This window comes from Ranitomeya variabilis, chromosome 4 (assembly GCF_051348905.1).
Source record: "Ranitomeya variabilis isolate aRanVar5 chromosome 4, aRanVar5.hap1, whole genome shotgun sequence".
In the NCBI taxonomy this organism is placed as follows: Eukaryota; Metazoa; Chordata; class Amphibia; order Anura; family Dendrobatidae; genus Ranitomeya; species Ranitomeya variabilis.
The window spans coordinates 112,993,554-113,016,695 of record NC_135235.1 but is presented as its reverse complement, the minus strand read 5'-3'; the positions used below and the strand labels follow the sequence as shown (position 1 = coordinate 113,016,695).

Genomic DNA, 23,142 nt, shown 5'->3' with positions numbered 1-23,142 from the left:
CTCCGGTCCTGGCTGCCGGCAACTGTGCCCGGGTATTGATACGAGAGACACGTGAGTTTCTCGCATTCATGGGCTGGCTAGTCGATTTGAGGTGGTATGGTCCAGAAGAGAACCAAAGTAGTCCTGGACACCAGAGAATACTAGTTAAGTATTTTCATGCATTTACACAACACTACATACATACTATAGAGGATAAGGCCGGCCTCACACTAGCGAGTTTTACGGACGTAAGAGCGCAGAAATTACGTCCGTAAAACTCGCAAAATAAACGGCACAATTATTCTCAATGGGGTTGCTCCTATTAGCCGTATATTACGGTTCAGTATTATACGGCTTTCTACGGCCATACAAAATCGCAGCATGCTGCGTTTGTCAGCGTATTGCGCAAAAAAATCGCTAATGAAAGTCTATGGGGGCGAGAAAAATACGGATTCCACACGGACCTGCAGTGTGACTTGCGAGAAATACGCAGCGCTGTTAGTGAAAAGTCGGTAATTCAATTGCCGGCTTTTCATTTCTCCTGCACAAACCCGACAGGATATGAGACATGGTTTACATACAGTAAACCATCTCATATCCCCATTTTTTTTGCATATTCCACACTACTAATGTTAGTAGTGTGTATGTGCAAAATTTCAGCGCTGTAGCTGCTAAAATAAAGGGTTAAATGGCGGAAAAAATTGGCGTGGGCTCCCGCGCAATTTTCTCCGCCAGAGTGGTAAAGCCAGTGACTGAGGGCAGATATTAATAGCCAGGAGAGGGTCCATGGTTATTGGCCCCCCCGTGGCTAAAAACATCTGCCCCCAGCCACCCCAGAAAAGGCACATCTGGAAGATGCGCCTATTCTGGCACTTGGCCACTCTCTTCCCACTCCCTGTAGCGGTGGGATATGGGGTAATGAAGGGTTAATGCCACCTTGCTATTGTAAGGTGACATTAAGCCAGATTAATAATGGAGAGGCGTCAATTATGACACCTATCCATTATTAATCCAATTGTCTGAAAGGGTTAAAAAAACACACACACACACACACACACACACACACACACACACACACACACACACACACACACACACACACACACACACACACACACACACACACACACACACACGATTTAAAAGTATTTTAATGCAATAAACACAGCGGATGTTGTAATAATTTATTGTTCTCTCAATCCATCAGAAACACCCTCGCTTGGAAAAATAATAAACGCACAAGATACATACCTTCTGGTGAACCGTCTCGTCCCACGAAGTAATCCATCTGAAGGGGTTAACTAATATTACAGGCACGAGCCCTGCTAAATGCAGCGGTGCTCGTGCCTGTAATCCCCGGCGAATGAAAGAAATGTAGGTCATTGACCTACATTTCCTTCAGTCGCGGTGATGCGCCCTCTGGTGGATGTTCTCATGAACTGCAGCCTGGGAACTTTTTCCCACGCTCCAGGTCATATGAGGACATCCACCAGGGGGCGCATCACCGCGACTGAAGGAAATGTAGGTCAATGACCTACATTTCATTCATTCGCCGGGGATTACAGGCACGAGCACCGCTGCATTTAGCAGGGCTCGTGCCTGTAATATTAGTTAACCCCTTCAGATGGATTACTTCGTGGGACGAGACGGTTCACCAGAAGGTATGTATCTTGTGCGTTTATTATTTTTCCAAGCGAGGGTGTTTCTGATGGATTGAGAGAACAATAAATTATTACAACAACCACTGTGTTTATTTCATTAAACTACTTTTAAATCGTGTGTGTGTGTGTGTGTGTGTGTGTGTGTGTGTGTGTGTGTTTTTTAACCCTTTCCAACAATTGGATTAATAATGGATAGGTGACATAATTGACGCCTCTCCATTATTAATCTGGCTTAATGTCACCTTACAATAGCAAGGTGGCATTAACCCTTCATTACCCCATATCCCACCGCTACAGGGAGTGGGAAGAGAGTGGCCAAGTGCCAGAATAGGCGCATCTTCCAGATGTGCCTTTTCTGGGGTGGCTGGGGGCAGATGTTTGTAGCCACGGGGGGGCCAATAACCATGGACCCTCTCCTGGCTATTAATATCTGCCCTCAGTCACTGGCTTTACCATTCTGGCGGAGAAAATTGCGCGGGAGCCCACGCCAATTTTTTCCGCCATTTAACCCTTTATTTCAGCAGCTACAGCGCTGAAATTTTGCACATACACACTACTATCATTAGTAGTGTGGAATATGCAAAAAAAATGGGGATATGAGATGGTTTACTGTATGTAATCATGTCTCATATCCTGTCGGGTTTGTGCAGGAGAAATGAAAAGCAGGCAATTGAATTACCGACTGTTCACAGATATCGCGCTGAATGAAATCTAAATACAGAATATATATATATATATACATATATACTGTATATATGTTTTCCCGAACATTTGAGCACATAAATCCATTAGATGTCGGTTTTGCAAGCCTGCGCGAAAATCTCGCAGTACGGATGCCATACGGATTACATACGGAGGATGCCATGCGCAAAATACGCTGAAACACCCTGACTACGGATCAATATTTTGGGAACATTTCTCTGTATTACGGCCGTAGTACGGACGTATAATACGTGGCGTATTGTCTTACGCCAAGTGTGAGGCCGGCCTTAGAGGAAAGAAAAAACGAGCAGTACCCGGACTGTCACGCGACCTTCGTGTGTTTGCCTATCCCTGGTGGTTTTCAGATCTTCTGACCTGGTTTTCTATCCATCACAATCATCCTTAAAATTGTTAATTTTTCCTGCTTTCAGCAGAACGGCTTACAGAACGGACTTTGGGTTAATGCCTATCATATCACTCTCCTCGACTGCTGCCATTGTTACGAACTATCAATATTGTTCATTCCGTCAATGGTCTTGAAATGTTATGGCTTCTAGTTGTACATCACCACCGTGGTGGTCGAAATGCTCCTCACACAGTGACGTGTGCGGCCGAGGTACCGGAGAGTAAATAATTGGGATTTTACAATAACGGAGATATACAAAGAACACAATCTTGTAAAAAAAAAAAAGCGGCCTGTACACATAGGTTATTAGCTGGCAGACATGATGGAAGTATTTTGCGGCTAACAGTTGTCCATGTACAGTGTAACATTTAACTACCACTTTGTATAATCCAGTTGAAAATATTTGACTCCTCCATCCAAACAATAGCAGGCCGAATGTTGTGTGATTTAATGAAACACCTCTCTGGTTGAAGTCATGTGGGCGTGATAGGGCAGTGCCAAACCGTGCCCACCTACAGTGACCAATAGTTCCATGATTTTGCTAATCGTGTAGGCGTTGGACATTGTTAGGCAAACTGCAATAAACACTGCACTGTTCGATTTCACTCTTAAGGGTATGTTCACATGTCGCGTTTTTGCCACAAAAAGCTCCACATTTTACTGTTCCACCAAAGTGAATGAGATCTCTGATATCTCATAGCACATGTTGCTTCATTTTTTTTCCTGGCAGATTCCAATAAATTTGTAATCTGCATGATGTCAATTCTTTCAGCGATTCTGCAGTGATTTTCACCCATTCTAAAGACGGGGGGGAAAAAATCGCAAACTTTTTTTTTATGCAATGTTTTTCCTGGCAATAGATAATGTTTTGATACAGAAATGTCTGCAGCCAATGAATAACGTGTGTATACCCTAATGATTAGGCCACATGGAGCAGCTGAAACCCCAGCAGTACTTAGGCTACGTTCACATTTGCGTTGTGCGTCGCAGCGTCGGCGCCGCAAAGCACAACGCAAACAAAAACGCAGCAAAACGCATGCACAACGCTGCGTTTTGCGCCGCATGCGTCCTTTTTTTCATTGATTTTGGACGCAGCAAAAATGCAACTTGCTGCGTCCTCTCTGCCCGGACGCGTGCGCCGCAGGGACGCATGCGGCGCAAAACGCAAGTGCGACGCATGTCCATGCGCCCCCATGTTAAATATAGGGGCGCATGACGCATGCGGCGACGCTGCGGCGCCGACCGCAAATGTGAACGTAGCCTTAAAGGGACTCTGTCAGCGCAGGACGACCATTCAAACCAAGTGCAGGGGCTCGGTGCGTCAGGGTGGGACCAATAATTTAGATACACCTTCCCACCTGCTTGTTTCACCTCTGTCTCCATCCCCTCTTTTATTGACAGCTCTGGCTTCATAGAGCCAAAGGATGGCAGGGACAGATGGAAACCAAGCAGGTGGGAAGGTGTATATAAATGATTGGCTCCGCCATGATGCATCCAGCGCCTGTACTTGGTTTGAACAGTCATCCTGTGACAGTCACTTTAACCATACCTCCCAACTTTTGAAGCTGGGAAAGAGGGACAAAGTTTGCGGCGCGCAACGCGGCAAATTTTGGGCCACGCCTCTGACCACACCCATTCATAATTAGCCACACCCATATCCACGTCCCAACCACACCCATTCAGCACTGCTGATCACACTGTTTCATATACAATAATTATAAACAAAAAAACTATGGCCACACAGTGCTCCATACTGTATAATGGCCACATATGATGCTCCATACTGTATAATGGCCACATATGATGCTCCATACTGTATAATGACCACACATGATGCTCCATACTGTATAATGACCGCACATGATGCTCCATACTGTATAATGGCCACACATGATGCTCCATACTGTACGATGACCACACATGATGCTCCATACTGTATACTCGCTGCACATGATGCTCCATACTGTACGATGACCACACATGATGCTCCATACTGTATACTGGCTGCACATGATGCTCCATACTGTATAATGACCACACATGATGCTCCATACTGTATAATGGCCACATATGATGCTCCATACTGTATAATGACCACACATGACGCTCCATACTGTATACTGGCTGCACATGATGCTCCATACTGTACGATGACCACACATGATGCTCCATACTGTATACTGGCTGCACATGATGCTCCATACTGTATAATGACCGCACATGATGCTCCATACTGTATAATGACCGCACATGATGCTCCATACTGTATAATGACCGCACATGATGCTCCATACTGTATAATGGCCACATATGATGCTCCATACTGTATAATGACCACACATGACGCTCCATACTGTATACTGGCTGCACATGATGCTCCATACTGTATAATGACCACACATGATGCTCCATACTGTATAATGGCCACATATGATGCTCCATACTGTATAATGACCACACATGACGCTCCATACTGTATACTGGCTGCACATGATGCTCCATACTGTATGATGACCACACATGATGCTCCATACTGTATACTGGCTGCACATGATGCTCCATACTGTATAATGACCGCACACGATGCTCCATACTGTATAATGGCCACACATGATGCTCCATACTGTATATTGGCCGCACATGATGCTCCATACTGTATATTGGCCGCACACGATGCTCCATACTGTATATTGGCTGCACATGATGCTCCATACTGTATATTGGCTGCACATGATGCTCCATACTGTATAATGACCGCACATGATGCTCCATACTGTATATTGGCCGCACATGATGCTCCATACTGTATAATGACCGCACACGATGCTCCATACTGTATGATGACCACACATGATGCTCCATACTGTATACTGGCCGCACATGATGCTCCATACTGTATAATGACCGCACACGATGCTCCATACTGTATAATGGCCACACATGATGCTCCATACTGTATATTGGCCGCACATGATGCTCCATACTGTATATTGGCCGCACACGATGCTCCATACTGTATATTGGCTGCACATGATGCTCCATACTGTATATTGGCTGCACATGATGCTCCATACTGTATATTGGCTGCACATACTTCGTACCATATAATGGCCACACATAGCTACTCCTACACACGCGGCTGCGCTCCTTACACTTTGCACACATGGCTCCTCTCCATACACCTCGCACAGACACGGCTCCGCTAAATACACCTCACACACACACGGCTCCGCTCCATACACCTCACACACACACGGCTCCGCTCCATACACCTCGTACACACACGGCTCCACACCGTACACATGGCTCTGCTCCGTACACCTGGTACACACGGCTCCGCTCCGTACACCTGGTACACACGGCTCTGCTCCGTACACCTGGTACACACGGCTCTGCTCTGTACACCTCGTACACACGGCTCCGCTCCGTACACCTCGTACACACGGCTCCGCTCCGTACACCTCGCACACACACGGCTCCACTCCGTACACCTCGCACACACACGGCTCCACTCCGTACACCTCGCACACACACGGCTCCTCTCCGTACACCTCGCACAGACGGCTCCGCTCCGTACACCTCACACACACACGGCTCCGCTCCGTACACCTCGCACACACACGGCTCCGCTCCGTACACCTCGTACACACACGGCTCCGCTCCGAACACCTCGTACACACACGGCTCCATTCTGTACACCTCACACGGCTCCGCTAAATACACCTCGCACACACACCTTAATTGTGCCATGATTTGCTGTCTCATTATAGCACATGATGATAGTGTCAGACTGTCACAGGGGCTTTGGCTTTGCCCTTTTTTGCGTGGGGAAAAAAGCAGCCACAATAGCGTCGTCACCCTCTCCTCCTCTGAAATGCACTGACCGGAGTGTCAGTGAGTCATCGATCTGTGAGCTCTGAGCAGCCGAGGCAAACAGGGAGGCTGTGAGTGTCCATCCCTCCCTGCTCAGCCCCAGACTCATTCCACGCACGATTTATACTAGCAGGCATTGTCAGCAATCCACACTGGTCTGCTGGCAGCTGCTTACATTGCCGCCGGCACCCAGGCTCTGCTGTTACATACCTCAAACTACAAGTGTCCCCGGCTCTCTCCCTCTCTGAACAGTGACGCTGGGAGACTCAGGAAGTTAGGAACATACAGGGGAAGGGGCGTGGCCTAACAAAAGTGGGCGTGGCGGAGTTTCTCCTGCTCTGTGTCCGGGACCACAGCGTCCTGCGCTGGACAGCGGGGCACAGCATGAAATCCGGGACAATCCCGCACAATGAGGGACGGTTGGGAGCTATGACTTTAACGGCTCCTGTATGATTATTTTAACAAGCAATCACTTGATTTTGATGGAATAACTTCCTTATTGCTGGGGGTCCGACCGCTGAGTTCCCTCCCTATCCTGAGACCTGGGTTCTGCTGTTGTCACTGTAAGGCCGGGGTCACACTTGCGAGTGCAACGCGAGAAACTCGCACATCAATACCTGGCACTTGGGACCGGAGTGTGCGGCTGCATGTATTTCTATGCAGTTTATTCAATACCAGGTAAAAAAAAACTGGTTTCTAAAGTCGACTGGAAAGACGCTTCAAGAAGAACACTGCTGGCATTTTCCTGAAACATTTTCTGTCTTAGGCCGGAGTCACACATACATGCTCCATGTATTGCTATGCAGCCGCACGCTCCGCTCTGGAGTGCCGGCGCTCTCTCTGTGTGTGATCGCGGCCTTAGGCTACTTTCACACATCAGGTTTTCAGAGTCGGGCTCAATCTGGCTAATTTAAAAAAAAAAACAGAACTGGCGAATGTTGCTGCCGGATCCGTTTATGATGAATTTATGAACCTGATGTGTGAACGTAGCCTAAAACACATCATGTGCAGATATTTTTATTCACTATTAGGCTATGTTCACAATTTTTTGCTGCTTTTTAATTGTCTCTTCTGCATGCTGATAAAGTATAATAACCCCCCCCCAAAAAAAAAAAGAAAAAAAACAACATGATGCAATTTCCTTAGGTTTTTGCACCAAAAAAACGCAGCAAAACCTGATACCTGCATTTTTGCACTTACCCTTTGTTTCCTATGGGTGAAAAAACGCTGCAAATACGCTGATAGAAGTGTGCAAAAACGCAGCAGTTTTCTAAATCAGTCACGAAAAGAACCCAATGTGTGTGCATGAGATTTCTGAAATCTCATAGCCTTTGCTGGTACTGTAAAACACAGCTTAAAAATGTGCATTAAAAAAAAACGCAGCAAAAACACAACGTGCGAACATAGCCTAACACTGTGTGCAGTTTTCAGATGCAGTCAAAACCTCAGTTCTATTTTAAAAAAAAGAGTGGGATTTACATAAGGATTCTGGCTGAGGTTTTAATCTAAAATCCACATCCACGTGTGACTAATGCCTCAATCAGAAGTCTGATTTTCACTGACATGTTCTGTCCTTGTCCTTCACACATAGAATTCGTACTCTTTTAGGGCTGTCCCACACGTCCAGATAATTCCGGCACCGGAATAAATCGGTACCGGAGTTATCCGTGTCCGTGTGCCTGGGAACTCACGGAGGCCATACGTGCGGCACACGTGTGCCGCCCGTATGGCGAGTGGGTACCACACGGAGCGTGTGGTACCCACTCTGCATGGTGCTGAAGCTGCGATTCATATCTTCCCTGTAGCAGCGTTTGCTATAGAGAAAATATGAAGAATAGTGTTTAAAATAAAGATCTATGTGTCCGCCGCCCCCCCACCCCCTGTGCGCCCCCCCGCTGGTCAGAAAATACTTACCCGCTCCCTCGCTGCTTCCTGGTCTGGCCGCGGCTTCTCCTGCATGCGGTCACGTGGGCCCGATCATTTACAGTCATGAATATGTGGCTCCACCTCCCATAGGGGCGGAGCCGACTATTCATGATTGTAAATGATCGGCCCCACGTGACCGCATACAGTAGGAGGCGCGGCCAGACCAGGAAGGAGCGAGGGAGCGGGTAAGTATTTTCTGACCAGCGGGGGGGGGGGCGCACAGGGGGTGGGGGGGCGGCGGACACATGGATCTTTATTTTTAACACTATTCTTCATATTTTCTCTATAGCAAACGCTGCTACAGGGAAGATATGAATACCGGCTTCAGCACCATGTGGGGGGGACAGCGCTTACTGTAGCGCTGTCTCCTGCACGCACACGGACCCCAGACGGAGAATGTCCGTGTGAGGTCCGTGTTTTACGCGGACCCATTGACTCTATTGGGTCCGTGTAAAACGTGCGCTCCCACGAACACTGACATGTCTCCGTGTTTGGCACACGGAGACACGGTCTGCAAAAAATCAATGACATCTGCACAGATGCATTGATTTTTATGGGTCTACGTGTGTCAGTGTCTCCGGTACGTGAGGAAACTGTCACCTCACGTACCGGAATCACTGACGTGTGAAACCGGCCTTAGGCCTTAGGCCGGTTTCACACGTCAGTGATTCCCGTACGTGAGGTGACAGTTTCCTCACGTACCGGAGACACTGACACACGTAGACCCATAAAAATCAATGCATCTGTGCAGATGTCATTGATTTTTTGCGGACCGTGTCTCCGTGTGCCAAACACGGAGACATGTCAGTGTTCGTGGGAGCGCACGTTTTACACGGACCCAATAGAGTCAATGGGTCCGCGTAAAACACGGACCTCACACGGACATTCTCCGTCTGGGGTCCGTGTGCGTGCAGGAGACAGCGCTACAGTAAGCGCTGTCCCCCCCACATGGTGCTGAAGCCGGTATTCATATCTTCCCTGTAGCAGCGTTTGCTATAGAGAAAATATGAAGAATAGTGTTAAAAATAAAGATCCATGTGTCCGCCGCCCCCCCACCCCCTGTGCGCCCCCCCGCTGGTCAGAAAATACTTACCCGCTCCCTCGCTCCTTCCTGGTCTGGCCGCGCCTCCTACTGTATGCGGTCACGTGGGGCCGATCATTTACAATCATGAATAGTCGGCTCCGCCCCTATGGGAGGTGGAGCCACATATTCATGACTGTAAATGATCGGGCCCACGTGACCGCATGCAGGAGAAGCCGCGGCCAGACCAGGAAGCAGCGAGGGAGGCGGGTAAGTATTTTCTGACCAGCGGGGGGGCGCACAGGGGGTGGGGGGGCGCCGGACACATGGATCTTTATTTTAAACACTATTCTTCATATTTTCTCTACAGCAAACGTTGCTGCAGGGATGATATGAATCGCAGCTTCAGCACCATGCAGAGTGGGTACCACACGCTCCGTGTGGTACCCACTCGCCATACGGGCGGCACACGTGTGCCGCACGTATGGCCTCCGTGAGTTCCCAGGCACACGGACACGGATAACTCCGGTACCGATTTATTCCGGTACCGGAATTATCTGGACGTGTGGGACAGCCCTTACAGTTTAGCGATCTGTTCATTCGACTTTGTTTTTAGAGAAGCGAGTGTCCGAACACAAATAATAAAACCGACCCTACAGACGTGTGAATTAGGCCTACCTGACTTGCCAAAACTGTGTCAAAAATCATTTAAAAAAGGCATAGTGATATATGTAACTTTCTTGTTACTATCATCAATATTTAAATGTCGTAAATACATTTGTAGATTGTTTGCTTTTATGCAATCTTAGGCAAGTAACTACACGTCTCGAGAATATCCAGGTGTCGATCTTACCCCCAGAGATCACCAGCTGCCTGTGTATTTAAAGCAACATTGATTACGTTCAGCTCAGTGCCTCGGTGCAGGCGAACATGGAAATATATTCACAAGTCTACATGTATAAAGATATATAAATATTCATGTGTATGAATTATGGGCTTGAGCTTCGCTACTTTCAGAATTAAAGATTCCGGCTGCGGAATTTTAAAAATCATTTGGCAATGTTAGGGTTAAAAATGGCACATGGCTCGATCCAGATAATATAAAGATTGTGGCTGCAGCTTAGATGTGTAATCTGCCAATACACTTTGCAGGCTCCAGTTTACATGGGATGCACACAGAGGGTTAAGCCTACAAGGGAAGGCGGACTGGCCGGATGACTAAGCAGTGGTGTCACACATGGCAGCCAATGACTGGCACAGAAGCAGGCTGCAGGCAGTAGGATGATCAGCCAGTCACAGCCTGGCCCTGCACTCAGTGCTTCCTGGTCAGGCTGCTCGCTGTGAACTTTGGATCTGCACATTTTGTAGTCTATGCTTTCTTTATACTTTTTTTCCTGACATGTTTCCCGATCTTTAGGGATCTTGCAGAAATGCAGACAGATCTGAATGAGAACAACAGATGGACATCATGGATCTGGATGTGCGGAGGCTTCACGTCACTGCTGTCATATTTCTTCGCCTCCAGGTAGAGAGTTCTGCTAATCAGCTTTGGATATGAACATGATGAAGCCCCATCTGGTCCAGGCTCAGTCCTCAGGTTGTGTTATAACCGTCTGCCAGGCACAGCCAGTCCTTAACGATCAAAATAAGAACCGCACTACTCCAGAAAGTGACAGGAAACCCTTTCATCATCCGGCTCCTAATTCAGAGTGTGACGGGCAGTGGAGCTGCAGCGGGGTGATCTTAGATAGAAATTTGGGAATTGTTATTTGCCAAGGAGCTGTATTTTTTCCTTTCCTGAAAAAAACTGAAAATGATTTAGCTAATCCAGATTGTACTGTGCTTTTCGCTAATGACTTGCCATCAGATTTATTGATTCAAGTGGAAAGTTCCATTCAACCTGACATAAACACAAAGTATGATGGCCTCATCCATGATGATGTCCTACAACCAAAATCTGCGCTTGGACTTGTCCCCATGTCAAAGTCAAAAAGTGAACGGCTACAACAACAAGCACAACTTCTTGTACTTCTACCTTGTCCAGATTTCCAAAAAACATTTTCCAAACTGTTTAAGAAAGAAGAAGGTTGGGTATTTTCCAGTGAGGAAGAAAAGAATGAATATGGCGAGTTTCAGAAGGATCTAGCTTACCTTCACTGGTTTGCTATCTTGAAGCTCCAAAATCCATTGCCAAATACTCATAAAATGTGCATCATGGATTCCTCCAAGCTAGTAATAGGCAGTACTGTGTATGCTTGTGGCTCTCCTTTTGGTTCCTTTTACACTGACATATTTCTGAACACCATAAGTAAAGGTGTCCTAAGCAATACAGCCGGAGACGGAAATGTGGTACTGCTGACTGATGCCCGCTGTTTACCAGGATCAGAAGGAGGTGGAATGTTTTTGCGCAAAGATGATGTTTTGCATTTGATTGGCATAATAGTGGCACCTCTCTGCTGGAAGACGAACGAGTGGGTGGGATTGAGCGTAGCCTGCTCTCTTAGCCATATCCTTGACAATATCGGTAAAGTTCTTGGAAGGACAGAACTTGCTTTAAAGTATGACTTGAAAAGTCTGAATCTAGTAGACCATCAAATATATAAAAATATGGATCCAGGATCGTCAGTGCATCTAATGTCATCAGTAGTGTTAGTAGATTGCGGCCAAGCATGGGGTTCTGGTGTTTTATTGAGCCCAAACTTAGTGTTAACATGCAGACATGTGATTAGAAATTCACTTAAAGTCTCGGTAAAGATCTACCATCCGAAAATTTCATCTGAGCACCAAACCCATGAATGGTAAGTAAAGTACACATAGGACAGACTAAAGAATGGGAGCCACTAATAGTTTCTGCACAGCAGTGATTGTTTTTTTTTTTAACGTTTTCAGACTATTTATATAATTGCCTTGTAATGTTTTCATTTCCTGTTCTGTCCAGATGTCACCGTATCCCAGAATTCCAAGAGGAGGAAGTTCACCGACTGCCATATTGGGACACCCAAGTGATGGGAACTGCTGCTGGTACCAACCTATTGCGCGGTATCACCAGTGGAACACCGTCGCACCACACACACACAAACACACACACTCTATACACGAGTGTTCCCCAACTCCGGTCCTCAAGACCCACCAACAGGTCTTGTTTTCAGGATTTCCTTAGTACTGCACAGGTGATAATTGCATCACCTGGACAGGCAAGCATTCAATCACCTGTGCAATACTAAGGAAATCCTTAAAACATGAACTGTTGGTGGCTCTTGAGGACCGGAGTTGGGGAACACTGCTATACACCTTACGCACCACACACACTCAGGCAGCCTCTTGCGCGGTACCACCAGCGGAACACCGTCGTGAACACACCGCCGCCGGGATCAGCCAAATGATTCTCTGACTGTCGCCATCTTTGTACAGGAGGAGCGCATGCGCAGTTTTAATGTGACCACCGCTATCTGTCTGCACAAAGATGCCGGCAGTCTGAATTAGGAGCAGGTGCATTGAATCATTCGGCTGATCCCGGCGGCAGGTGCAGGATGTGTCTACAGGCAGAGGAAGCCGGTCACATTGCAGGGGTTTTCCCACGAACGAAAGTTCAATTTAAAAATTGACTGATGTGTACGGAGCATATCACATCTCCTGGGCAGGGGAGGAAGCAAAAGGCAATACTGACATTACAGCAGGGGATTACAGTGGATTCATTTTGGGAAGTAAAATATTTCACTGACTGTTTTTAAAAAATATTTTACCTCACAAAATGTATCCTCTGTGGGAAAACCCCTTTAAAAAGCAAATATCAGCGCCAACATTGCTCCTCCTAAAAAGTACGCCAATGACAACAACAAAGACTCTTGAAGAGCAACAGCATCGCTGGGACAAAAACAATGCATGTTGGCGTCAAGCACATGAGTCTCCTGATGTAAAAGTCATTAGATTATCACAGGCTGCCATTAGGCAACAACAGCGTGGCATGCCTGCCCCCATCATGACATTACCGCCATCTAGTAATATATAATCTTAAAGGACCACTCCGGTGACCTTTTTTTTCCTTTGTTAGCAATTGTAAGTATAATGAGAGCAGTAATATACTCACTGGTCTCCCTCTGTCTTCTGCCATTTTTAGCTGTGCTCTGGTCCGCTCTTTCATCATGTAACCGTATTTGTAACCTTCCGGATGACACAGTATCTGCTCTGTGGTGTGGCACTGGCTTTCTTAATGCAAGTGTCTGGTCTTATCCTCTCACAGAATTACATTGTGGGAATGTAAAAAGTGACTCTGCTCTACACAGAAGACACTGTGTGATCCGACAGGTTACAAAGGCGGTCACATGGTGCCGAGGTGGGCAGAAACACCGCTGAAAATGGCAGAAGACGCCGACAGGTCAGTATATGAAAGCACTCCTTACACATACACATGAATGCTTACAAAGAGAGAAATAAAAAGAAAACACCGAGTGCTACTTTAATATATAATAGACATTTTATTTTTAATTTTGGTGTGCTTTTATGTTTTGAGTGACTGACTACACATTAAAAAATATACCGTTCCAGTAGGCAGACTTCTTTTCATTTGTAGGTCTACCTACATGTGATGCAACACATTTTAACTTCCACCCTTTAATTACTTAGCTAGCTAAAATGTTAAAATTTTATATTTAAAGGGAGTCGGTCACACCCATATTACAAATACAGCTACCTAAATATCTATATAGGGGACTTAGCCCTATAAAAATCATGCCAGTAACATACATTTTAATGGTGTGGTTGCACAAAAGTTCACTTTTAATCCATATGCAAATGAGGACGCTTCAGTGCACCCTTGGTGTAGCCAATGTCTCGGTGCACCGTCACCGTGCTAACAGTGTCAATGCAGAGAGATCAGAGCGTGAGGTGCGTCTTTGATCTCCGGCTCCTGCCAGTGTGTGGCCATGACTCACTACATCCAGAAGTGTAGCTTCAAATATTTGCCAGAGATCAGAGTGTGCACGCACCCACACTGCTTGTGCGCCCACACTAAGACTGTGAGCACGCTCTTATTTGTCAGTGCGCAAATGCAAAAACAGGGATTTGACTTTAGGGAGAGCTCGCTGTGAGAAAGCGAGTGCTGCAAATCAAACTCAGGGACTGTGATAGATAGGCAAATCGGAAGGCACAACGAAGACATTGGTCATGCCAAGGGTGCACCACAGCGCCTTCATTTACATATGGATTAAAAGAGAAATTTTGTGCAATTAAACCACTAAAATTTACGTCAATGGTGTGATTTTTTAAAGGGATAAGTTCACTATTTAAATATTAAATTATCTGAATTTAAGGTAGATATAATTTACCTTAATACTTACCTAATATAATTAGTCCATTTTAGTGGCTGTTTGTGGCTTATTTTCAACCAAAGTCAATCAAGTGCTAACAATAAGGTCATATTACTTCTGTACACATTGGCCCCTGATATATTTTTCACCGTTTATATGCTTGTTCATGAAATATTCTCTAATACGGCACCATGTTATTCCATCTTACCAGGTACCAGGCTATCCAAGGGAGAGTTTTGTTCGCTACTCAAGCATTTTCTCCTTACGACATTGCTGTGGTGGAACTAGAAGAAACACTTCCAGGAATTACTGATCCAGTCTTGGCATCTGGATACTGTACAGGTGTGATACTTTTTTTTACTTTAGAGGGTTTGTTCAGGACTTATATATTGATGATCTATCTCCAGGAGAGGATGTCAATGCTGAAGTCTTGGAGCACCCTATTAATGTCATTGTATCCTCATATGAAGGTGCAGATACACAATAATGTAATCATCTTTAGTTAAATAGAGCTAATGTGTTCCTGTAACAATTCAGAGGCTACATCTACAGGCAAAATCATCAAATGTGACTAGAGATGGGCGGACATCTGGATGTTCGGTTTCGGTCGAACTGTTACAAAAAGTTTGGGTTCGGGTACCAGAACAGTACCCGGACCTGAACCCGAACCCGGACCCCATTCACTTGAATGGGGGGCCCAAACATACAGCATTTGCCACTCTGTCATGTGCATGACAGCGTGGCAAACACCTCTTCTGATCGGCAGTGAAATCATCCCCGATGGTCAGAGAACCGTGGAGCGCTCAGCTGTGATCGGAGGTATACAGTTTACCTTCGGTCACTGGTGTCAGTGGATGTGACTAGAGCTCCCATTATCCGACACCTGCTGCCGCTAATAACAGTGAGAGAAGGAGTGGCGGATGGGAGTATTCATTTGCTGGCTCCTGCGCTGTAAATAAATAATTTAAAAAAACCCGGCGTAGGTTCCCTTGTATTTTTGACAACCAGCCATGCAAAACTCACAGCTGGGGGCTGCAACCCTTAGCTGTCAGCTTCAACAATTCTGGTTATTAAGAATAGAGGGGTACCCACGTCGTATTTTTTAATAATTTAAATAAATAATTTAAAAAAACGGCGTGGGGTCCCCCCCATTTTTGACAACCAACCTTGCTAAAGCAGACACCTGGGGGCTGGTATTCTCAGGCTGGTAAGGGGTCATGAATATTGACCCCTAGCCTAAAAATAGCAGCCTGCAGCTGCCCAGAAAAGGCACATCTATTAGATGCGCCAATTCTGGCACTTTGCCTGGCTGTTCTCACTTGCCCTGTAACAGTGGCAAGTGGGGTTCATATTTGTGGGGTTGATGTCACCTTTATATTGTCAGATGACATCAAGCCCACAGCTTAGTAATGGAGAGGCGTCTATAAGACACCTATCCATTACTAATCCTATAGTTGTATTGTAAAAAAAACCAAGATAGAATAAATTTCATTATTAGAAATAAAACAAAACACACTTTTACTTTTTTACTTAAAAAAACACAGTTATACTCATCTAACGCCTAATTCCACCAAAGTGCTTGTCTTCTGTAATAAGACTAAATTAAAAAACAATATCCCTCACCTGTTAGTCGTTCTGTCCCACGCCTAATCCATGCCTGGGGGAAAAAACATTTTCAACCTGGATGGTGCCAAGATGGGACCGTCCCGGCTAAGAACCAATGGTGACTGAACTGCTGCAAGTGCACTTATATTTGTGGGCTTTATGTCACCTGACAATACAAAGGTGACATCAAACCCACAAATATGAACCCCACTTGCCACCATTACAGGGCAAGTGGGAAGAGCCGGGCAGCCCCCAGCTGTGAGTTTTGCCTGGCTATTTTCAAAAATACAGGGGAACCTACGCCGTTTTTTTTTAATTATTGATTTACAGCACAGGAGCCGGCTAATGAATACACCAGTCAGCCGCTCCAACTCTTGCTGTTATTAGCGGCAGCATGTGTCAGATGATGGGAGCTGTAGTCCCATCTGCTGACACCAGTGACGGGAGGTAAACTATATACCTCCCATCATAGCTGAGCGCTCACTCTGTCTTTTGACAGCGTGGGAACCGTGGATCTCTGTGAATCGATTTTCCCATCTCAACCCAACAACCAATATGTACTAAAGCATGTGCAGCTGTGTAAGATAAATGATCCTCCATGAAACAATTGTTCATTCAGTGCTTTTTCAACCATCAATCTACTTCAATCTAATTTTAATGGCCACCTATTAGGCAAACATCTAATTTAATTGCAATATAATTAATTAAAGGGATTGAAATTGAAAAGTCTGCAGTCACTCTGTGTGACTGCAGACTTATGAATCCCCTCAGAGCATGCAGTGTGTGCTACAAGGATTCGCTGGTTTCTCAGTCAGGACCGGAAAGTATGTATGAGAGTTATACATACTCCCGGCCAGTGGACGTGGCCTCGCTCCATAGACTTGTATGATAGAGAGGCCACGTTCTCTAGTTGGACATGCCCACTGGTCGGTCGCGTCACTAGACCAGACATGGATTCACTCAAAAAAAGTATATGGAGCGAGGCCACACCCACTGGCGGGAGTGTATATAACTCATGAATACCCTCCAGTCCCAACCATGAGATTGTCCCAAGAGGACTCATGTAATGTGGCATTGTGAACCTGTTTTATAAGAACTAGACAACTACCTGAAATATTTATTTAGCAAGATCATTTTTTCAAATATAAATTTTCTATACAATCTTCTATCATATTTATCTGATGTAATTCCAATATATGCATTTCTTGGATAAATACAGTTAAAGGGAACTTGTCAGGAGGTTTATGCTGCCATAATATTAGGTAAAATGAAAGACTCATAGGCTCCCCTTTTATAAAGAACTACTTTAAAAAGATTGCAGCATTTCATAAAAAATAGATTTTGAGTGGACCTCCCTCTCGTGTATGAGTTATGCTTCACATCATTGACAGATGATCTTCAGAGAGATATCTCAATTTTCCTCTGGATGGAGACCACCAGACAAGCAAAACTGGGCGGAGAGAAGCCACTACTTGGCTCTTTTTTTTCATTTTGCTTATGGTTAGAACAACAAGAATCTCCTGACAGGTTCCCTTTAAGGATAAGCCATTGGGAAGCCTAAATAATTTTTGCACAAATCTACTAGGTGAAGATGTTTACGTTGTTGGATTCGGAGCTCTTGGTGAGAGATGTGGTCCATCTGTGACATCTGGCGTGTTATCCGCTGTGATTTCTGTGGCAAATGTTCCAGTTATGTTGCAGACGTCATGTGCTGTTCATGGAGGATCTAGTGGAGGACCATTGTTTTCTGCTGAGTCTGGAAAGCTTCTAGGTAATGAATACATCACCTTTATAATTGTTTCTTAACTTCTTAATCCACAGACTGGATAGTCCTTCTTAAAAGAGTTGTGTCTGTTCCTCAAATTTACTGCTTCATATGGCCAATCACCCATCACCTCCCGGGTTCCTATGCCCAATGTCCTGAATGCGTGCAATACCGGTGTACCGTTCTCTGTTTATACTGCTTATAGATACTAATTGGAAAATTGCTTGGTTTGCCTCTGCGGACTGCTTGAAAGGTAAAAAGGGGAAAGAGGCAAGAGTATATCTAATTTCATTCCAGTCAGGTCTGTCAGATGGCAACACTGTTTGTTCATTGCATTTTGGCCCTCCCATTTATAGTAGTCACGACATCCCCCCTACAGGAGTTAGTGTTGTGTCCTCCCATTACTGAATATAAGTGCCCCCTCTACTAGCCCCGGTATTACAGTAGTGCCTGTACCTTCCAGTAGTCCCAGCAGCTCCTAATTCCTCCAGTCATGACATCAGAGTCCCACAGTTCTAAAAGTATTAGTAGAGAGCCTTCCCTTCTTACCATAATCAGCACAGCCCTCATTCTCCCTATACTCAATGTAGTACATTCCCTTCCACTAGTAGTCACAGCAGAGCCCTAGTCTTCATAATATAGCAGTGCAGCCCAATTTTCCCATCAGTCACATCATTCCTCACCCTTCCATCAGTAGTCTCAGCAGTTCCTCTTCTTCCAGTTGTGGCAGCAGCCTGTTCTTCTCCCAGTACTAACTATATGGCCATCCCTGCCCATCACGGCAGGCTTTCTCCTTACTTATATAAGTGCAGTGGCTAATATACTCAGGTCAGCATGCTCCCCCACAAAACACCCTCTGCTGACAGGAAACTTCATCCCAGCAACCTGTTCTTGGGTGCCACGTATAGCTTCTAGTCCCTGCATCGTTCTGTTTCTGCTACTATAATCATTTATAACATATTAGCACTGAATGACTATGTTTTTTTATGTTTCTTTTTATTGCAGGTATAGTTGCAAGTAACACAAGGGATAACTGTACAGGGGCCACATATCCCCATTTAAATTTCAGCATCCCCATTACTGTGATCAAGCCTGCCATCCAGAGGTATAGGCAACATGGCGATTTACGAAGTTTTGGAGAACTCAACAAGGCAGGACATGCAGTTCAAGAAGTCTGGCGTCTGCAAAGATCACCGGGGAAAGTCGTTCAGAGCAAGCTCTAAGTAGCATGCAAATACTTTCATGCTGCAACTGTTCACAGCAGTAATACAATCAGCATATACCACGATTGCTACTTTGTTTTTCACTTTTGTAAGATTTTAGTTATTCGAGGTGGATTTATCAGTTATAGGGTGTCACCAGTTATTCCATTTATTATTTGAGGGTTAAAGGGAACTTTCCGACATTTCAGAGAAAATGTAGTTTAAAGATCGTACAAAGAAACTATAAGGGCTCCAGCCTCGGTAGTCTTCTCCCTCCACCACTCCAGGCGATTGACAGATTTCTCCCAATTCTCAGTCACTTGTATTGGTGCTGGGGAACCTGTCAGGTCAGATAATACTATTAACTTGCACTTATAAGGTTAATGTGCAGGTTAATAGCATGGCAGTGCCTGGCCTGAAAGCCCAACATTCAGGAGAAAATGTACTTTAGTTATTTCTAGTGTGAGTCGTCGGCTTTCAGTCATGGAGGCGAGTTCCCGAAACAATTACATTACAGACATCACTCACAGGACTGTAAGCACATCCGGACACTGACTGACCACTTGAACTGATGCACTGGCTGTCAGTCAGTGCTGCCTGGACGTGCTTACAGCCACCAATATCAGAGCTGTGAATAGTGACTATAACCGCTCCGTACACACCTGCATGACTGAAAGCTGACGGCTCCTGGGAGAAATAAATGCCTGTATATTGTCAATAAAAAAATGGGAGCGTTTTAGAGAGAAAGATATCTGGCTGCAGCCATGCTGCCAGGATCTGATTCATGCTGCCAGCAGTTTGGGCAGCAAGAATCAGGTGACAGTTTCCCTTTGAAAGAGATAAAACCTTCGCCTCAAGAAACATACATCTTTGTCTGTGAGACCCATTGGGATTAGAAAATTAAATTTTAGAGCAAACAAATTCCACAGGGCTCTACTATCTCACCATCACACCAGCAGCAAATAAACTGAAAAATCCACTAATTGTAAAACATGCATAAAGCAAAAGACAAAACAAGTAACTCACACTAAGTGATAATGGAATAAATGATGCACCAGTTATACCAATGTTTCCAAAAGTCACAATGCAAGAGGTGTTAAGAAGACTACAAATAAATGAAGGTTTGGAAAATAGAGCAAGGTAGTAATCCAGGTGCTAAAGTTACACCCATAAGCATCACCTAACTCCTGTCAGAAGTCATAAGAATAGAATTAGTCCTAAGGTGCATAAAATCATTAACTGCATAAATCCCAAATCACACTGTTGTATCAGTCTATAAGTAACACAGAGGTAACCAGAGGTACCTGGTATAGAAACCTCAGTCCAAGGGAGGTAAAGTCTGATGAAATTAGCTCTCCGGCCGGCAGCGCTAGTATTCCGAACAGTAGACATCAATATCCCCCTTGTGATCCTCAGTAAGACAGCCAAGGTCACATCACAGGTGCATTTTCTTTTATGACCTTTGCTGCAATATCATGTGGTAAGGCTATTTCAGAGTTAATCCATTAACCTGGACCATCACTGAGAAGGGAAACAGTTGTTTCTGAAACGCGTAGGAGTTGGTCAGCTTCGCCCTCCGTAGTTGGATTGTGATGTCCCATAGTGTTGTCTTAGGATCACAAGAGATATTGAAGTCTTTTCGGCATACTAGCGCTCACAAGCGGGATATTGAAGTCTTCTTTTCGACATACTAGCGCTCACATGCGGGATATTGAAGTCTTCTTTTCGGCATACTAGCGCTCACAAGCAGGATATTGAAGTCTTTTCGGCATACTAGCGCTCACAAGCGGGATATTGAAGTCTTCTTTTCAGCGTACTGGTGCTGCTGGCAAGAGCACTTATTTTATCAGACTTTGCCTCCATTGGACTGAGGTTTCTAAACCAGGTAACTCTCTGGTACTTACAGACTGATACAGCTGAATGATTTAGGATCTATGCAATTAATGACAATAAACATAAGGGTTAAAATTCAGACGTCAAATGCCATATAGGATGGTTCTCATCTGAAACTCGTAGATCTACGTTTTTTTTATGGATTGTTGTACATGACATTTAATGTCTGAATTTTAACCCTTGGATTTTCTATGAAATACATTTTTCTGCACACCATAGAGCTGGAATTTTGCCTTGTGTGTTACTTTAGCACCTGGATTACTATCTTGCTCCTGTCTTGTGACTTCTAACTCGCCTATGTGTAAACATTGATATAACTGGTGCATCACTTATTCCATTATCACCTAGTGCAAATTATTTGTTTTGTCTTATAAAAGAAAATTCAATCAGACATTAAATAACCCCTTGTATTCTGGATAAATACAAGAATGATTCAATAAACATTTTTAAATGAAACATTCAAAATGTGTTTTAAGAATTATTTTAATCAGATTAGGTGAGTCAGGCCATCCATGTGTTACATGAACAGTCAAAGAATCATTCATCTGTGGCTGCAGAATGGGAAATTTAGTATATCTGGCCAATGAAAACTTCTAGCAAAATCAATGTAGTTGACAAACGTTTAAAAAAACTGCCCCCAGCTAGAAATGAAAGAGTAGCCATCATTTTCATTTTTGTTTAAATCAATAGCACACGTGAAAATAATCAACTTTGTAATATGTCTTATCAGAGGAATATGCTTCTTTCTTCTCTTAGACTGATCATTTATTCTCCAAATTCTGAATTAATGGGCAAAATCTATCTTCATTGAACTTAGGTTTACCCATGACTAGCTAGAAGATGACAGTTGGTGTTCATAAGGTTCTATGGAGAATAGTAACGGCAAGGCAAGATGGCCATAGATTCTCTCATCCCAGAGAATCGGGCTGATTATACAAATTACACTATGACAGTTTGATCAGAGTATGAGCATAGTGTGCTCTGATTCTTTTGGATAAGGAGATGATGGAGAAAAAAGTTTCTACATTCTGAGAAGCTGAGAAAATTGGACTGCACTCAGATGTCATCCGAGTGCAGTCCAATGTTTCTCATGCACTCGCTTGCATGGTTGAATGCAATCTGAATATTGGCTCAAGCTTGGATTTGTAGCAATTTTTATCCGTAGACTGACTCTGTCCAAGGAAAAACTCACATGTGCACAGCCCCATAGACTAACATTGGTCTTAATGCTATCTGTCAAAACGACGGATAACACTCGTCCGATTATTACGGTCATGTGCTCGAGTCCTAACTATCACTTCAGGAGAACTTAGAATGTCTGGATGCCTCTAGTAGAATTATAAAAGCACCAACTGCCCTCTCCTATCTCAGTAATGTGGAAATCTGTCTTAATTGAATGCACCGTTTACAGATTTCACCCATGAATTGAGAGTGACAGATCAATATAGTAGGAGAAAAAAAAATATTTTTCTGATAATATATATTACAAAAATACTTATTTTCATGTGTACTATTGATTTATGAAATAAAAATTAAAATTACGGTTACTTTTTTGTTAAAATGGGTTGTTTGGTACTAAATCATTGGTATCTACTGCCTCTATACAGTGCATGGGGCTGCTGCATTCCACTCTGTGCATTTCTTATATCTGGCAACCACCAGAACAAATGTCAGTGGATCAGTGAAGGTGCTAGGTGTCGGGCCACCACCAGTCTCATATAAATGACTTCTCCTATGGATAGGTCATTCATTTATAAGTCCTGGACAACCACTTTAAAAGGGATTGGTCACTATGAAAACACA

General features: G+C 44.6%; 1 protein-coding gene across 1 annotated transcript; it reads left to right on the top strand.

The window, feature by feature from the left end:
- Positions 1–10,815: 10,815 nt before the first annotated feature.
- On the top strand, positions 10,816–22,785 carry TYSND1 (trypsin like peroxisomal matrix peptidase 1). Its single transcript, XM_077259135.1, has 4 exons — positions 10,816–12,366; positions 15,086–15,216; positions 18,065–18,250; positions 19,250–22,785. The coding sequence occupies exons 1-4, from the start codon at positions 11,123–11,125 to the stop codon at positions 19,465–19,467; spliced, it is 1,779 nt and encodes a 592-aa protein (XP_077115250.1). The 5' UTR covers positions 10,816–11,122; the 3' UTR covers positions 19,468–22,785.
- The last annotated feature ends 357 nt before the right edge of the window (positions 22,786–23,142 follow it).

Excerpts from the sequence above, each read along its gene's own strand:
- TYSND1 (XM_077259135.1), top strand. The coding sequence starts at position 11,123 with ATGAACATGATGAAGCCCCATCTGGTCCAGGCTCAGTCCTCAGGTTGT. Across the intron at positions 12,367-15,085 it reads GAGCACCAAACCCATGAATG|GTACCAGGCTATCCAAGGGA; the intron begins GTAAGTAAAGTA and ends CCATCTTACCAG. Across the intron at positions 15,217-18,064 it reads GGCATCTGGATACTGTACAG|GTGAAGATGTTTACGTTGTT; the intron begins GTGTGATACTTT and ends CAAATCTACTAG.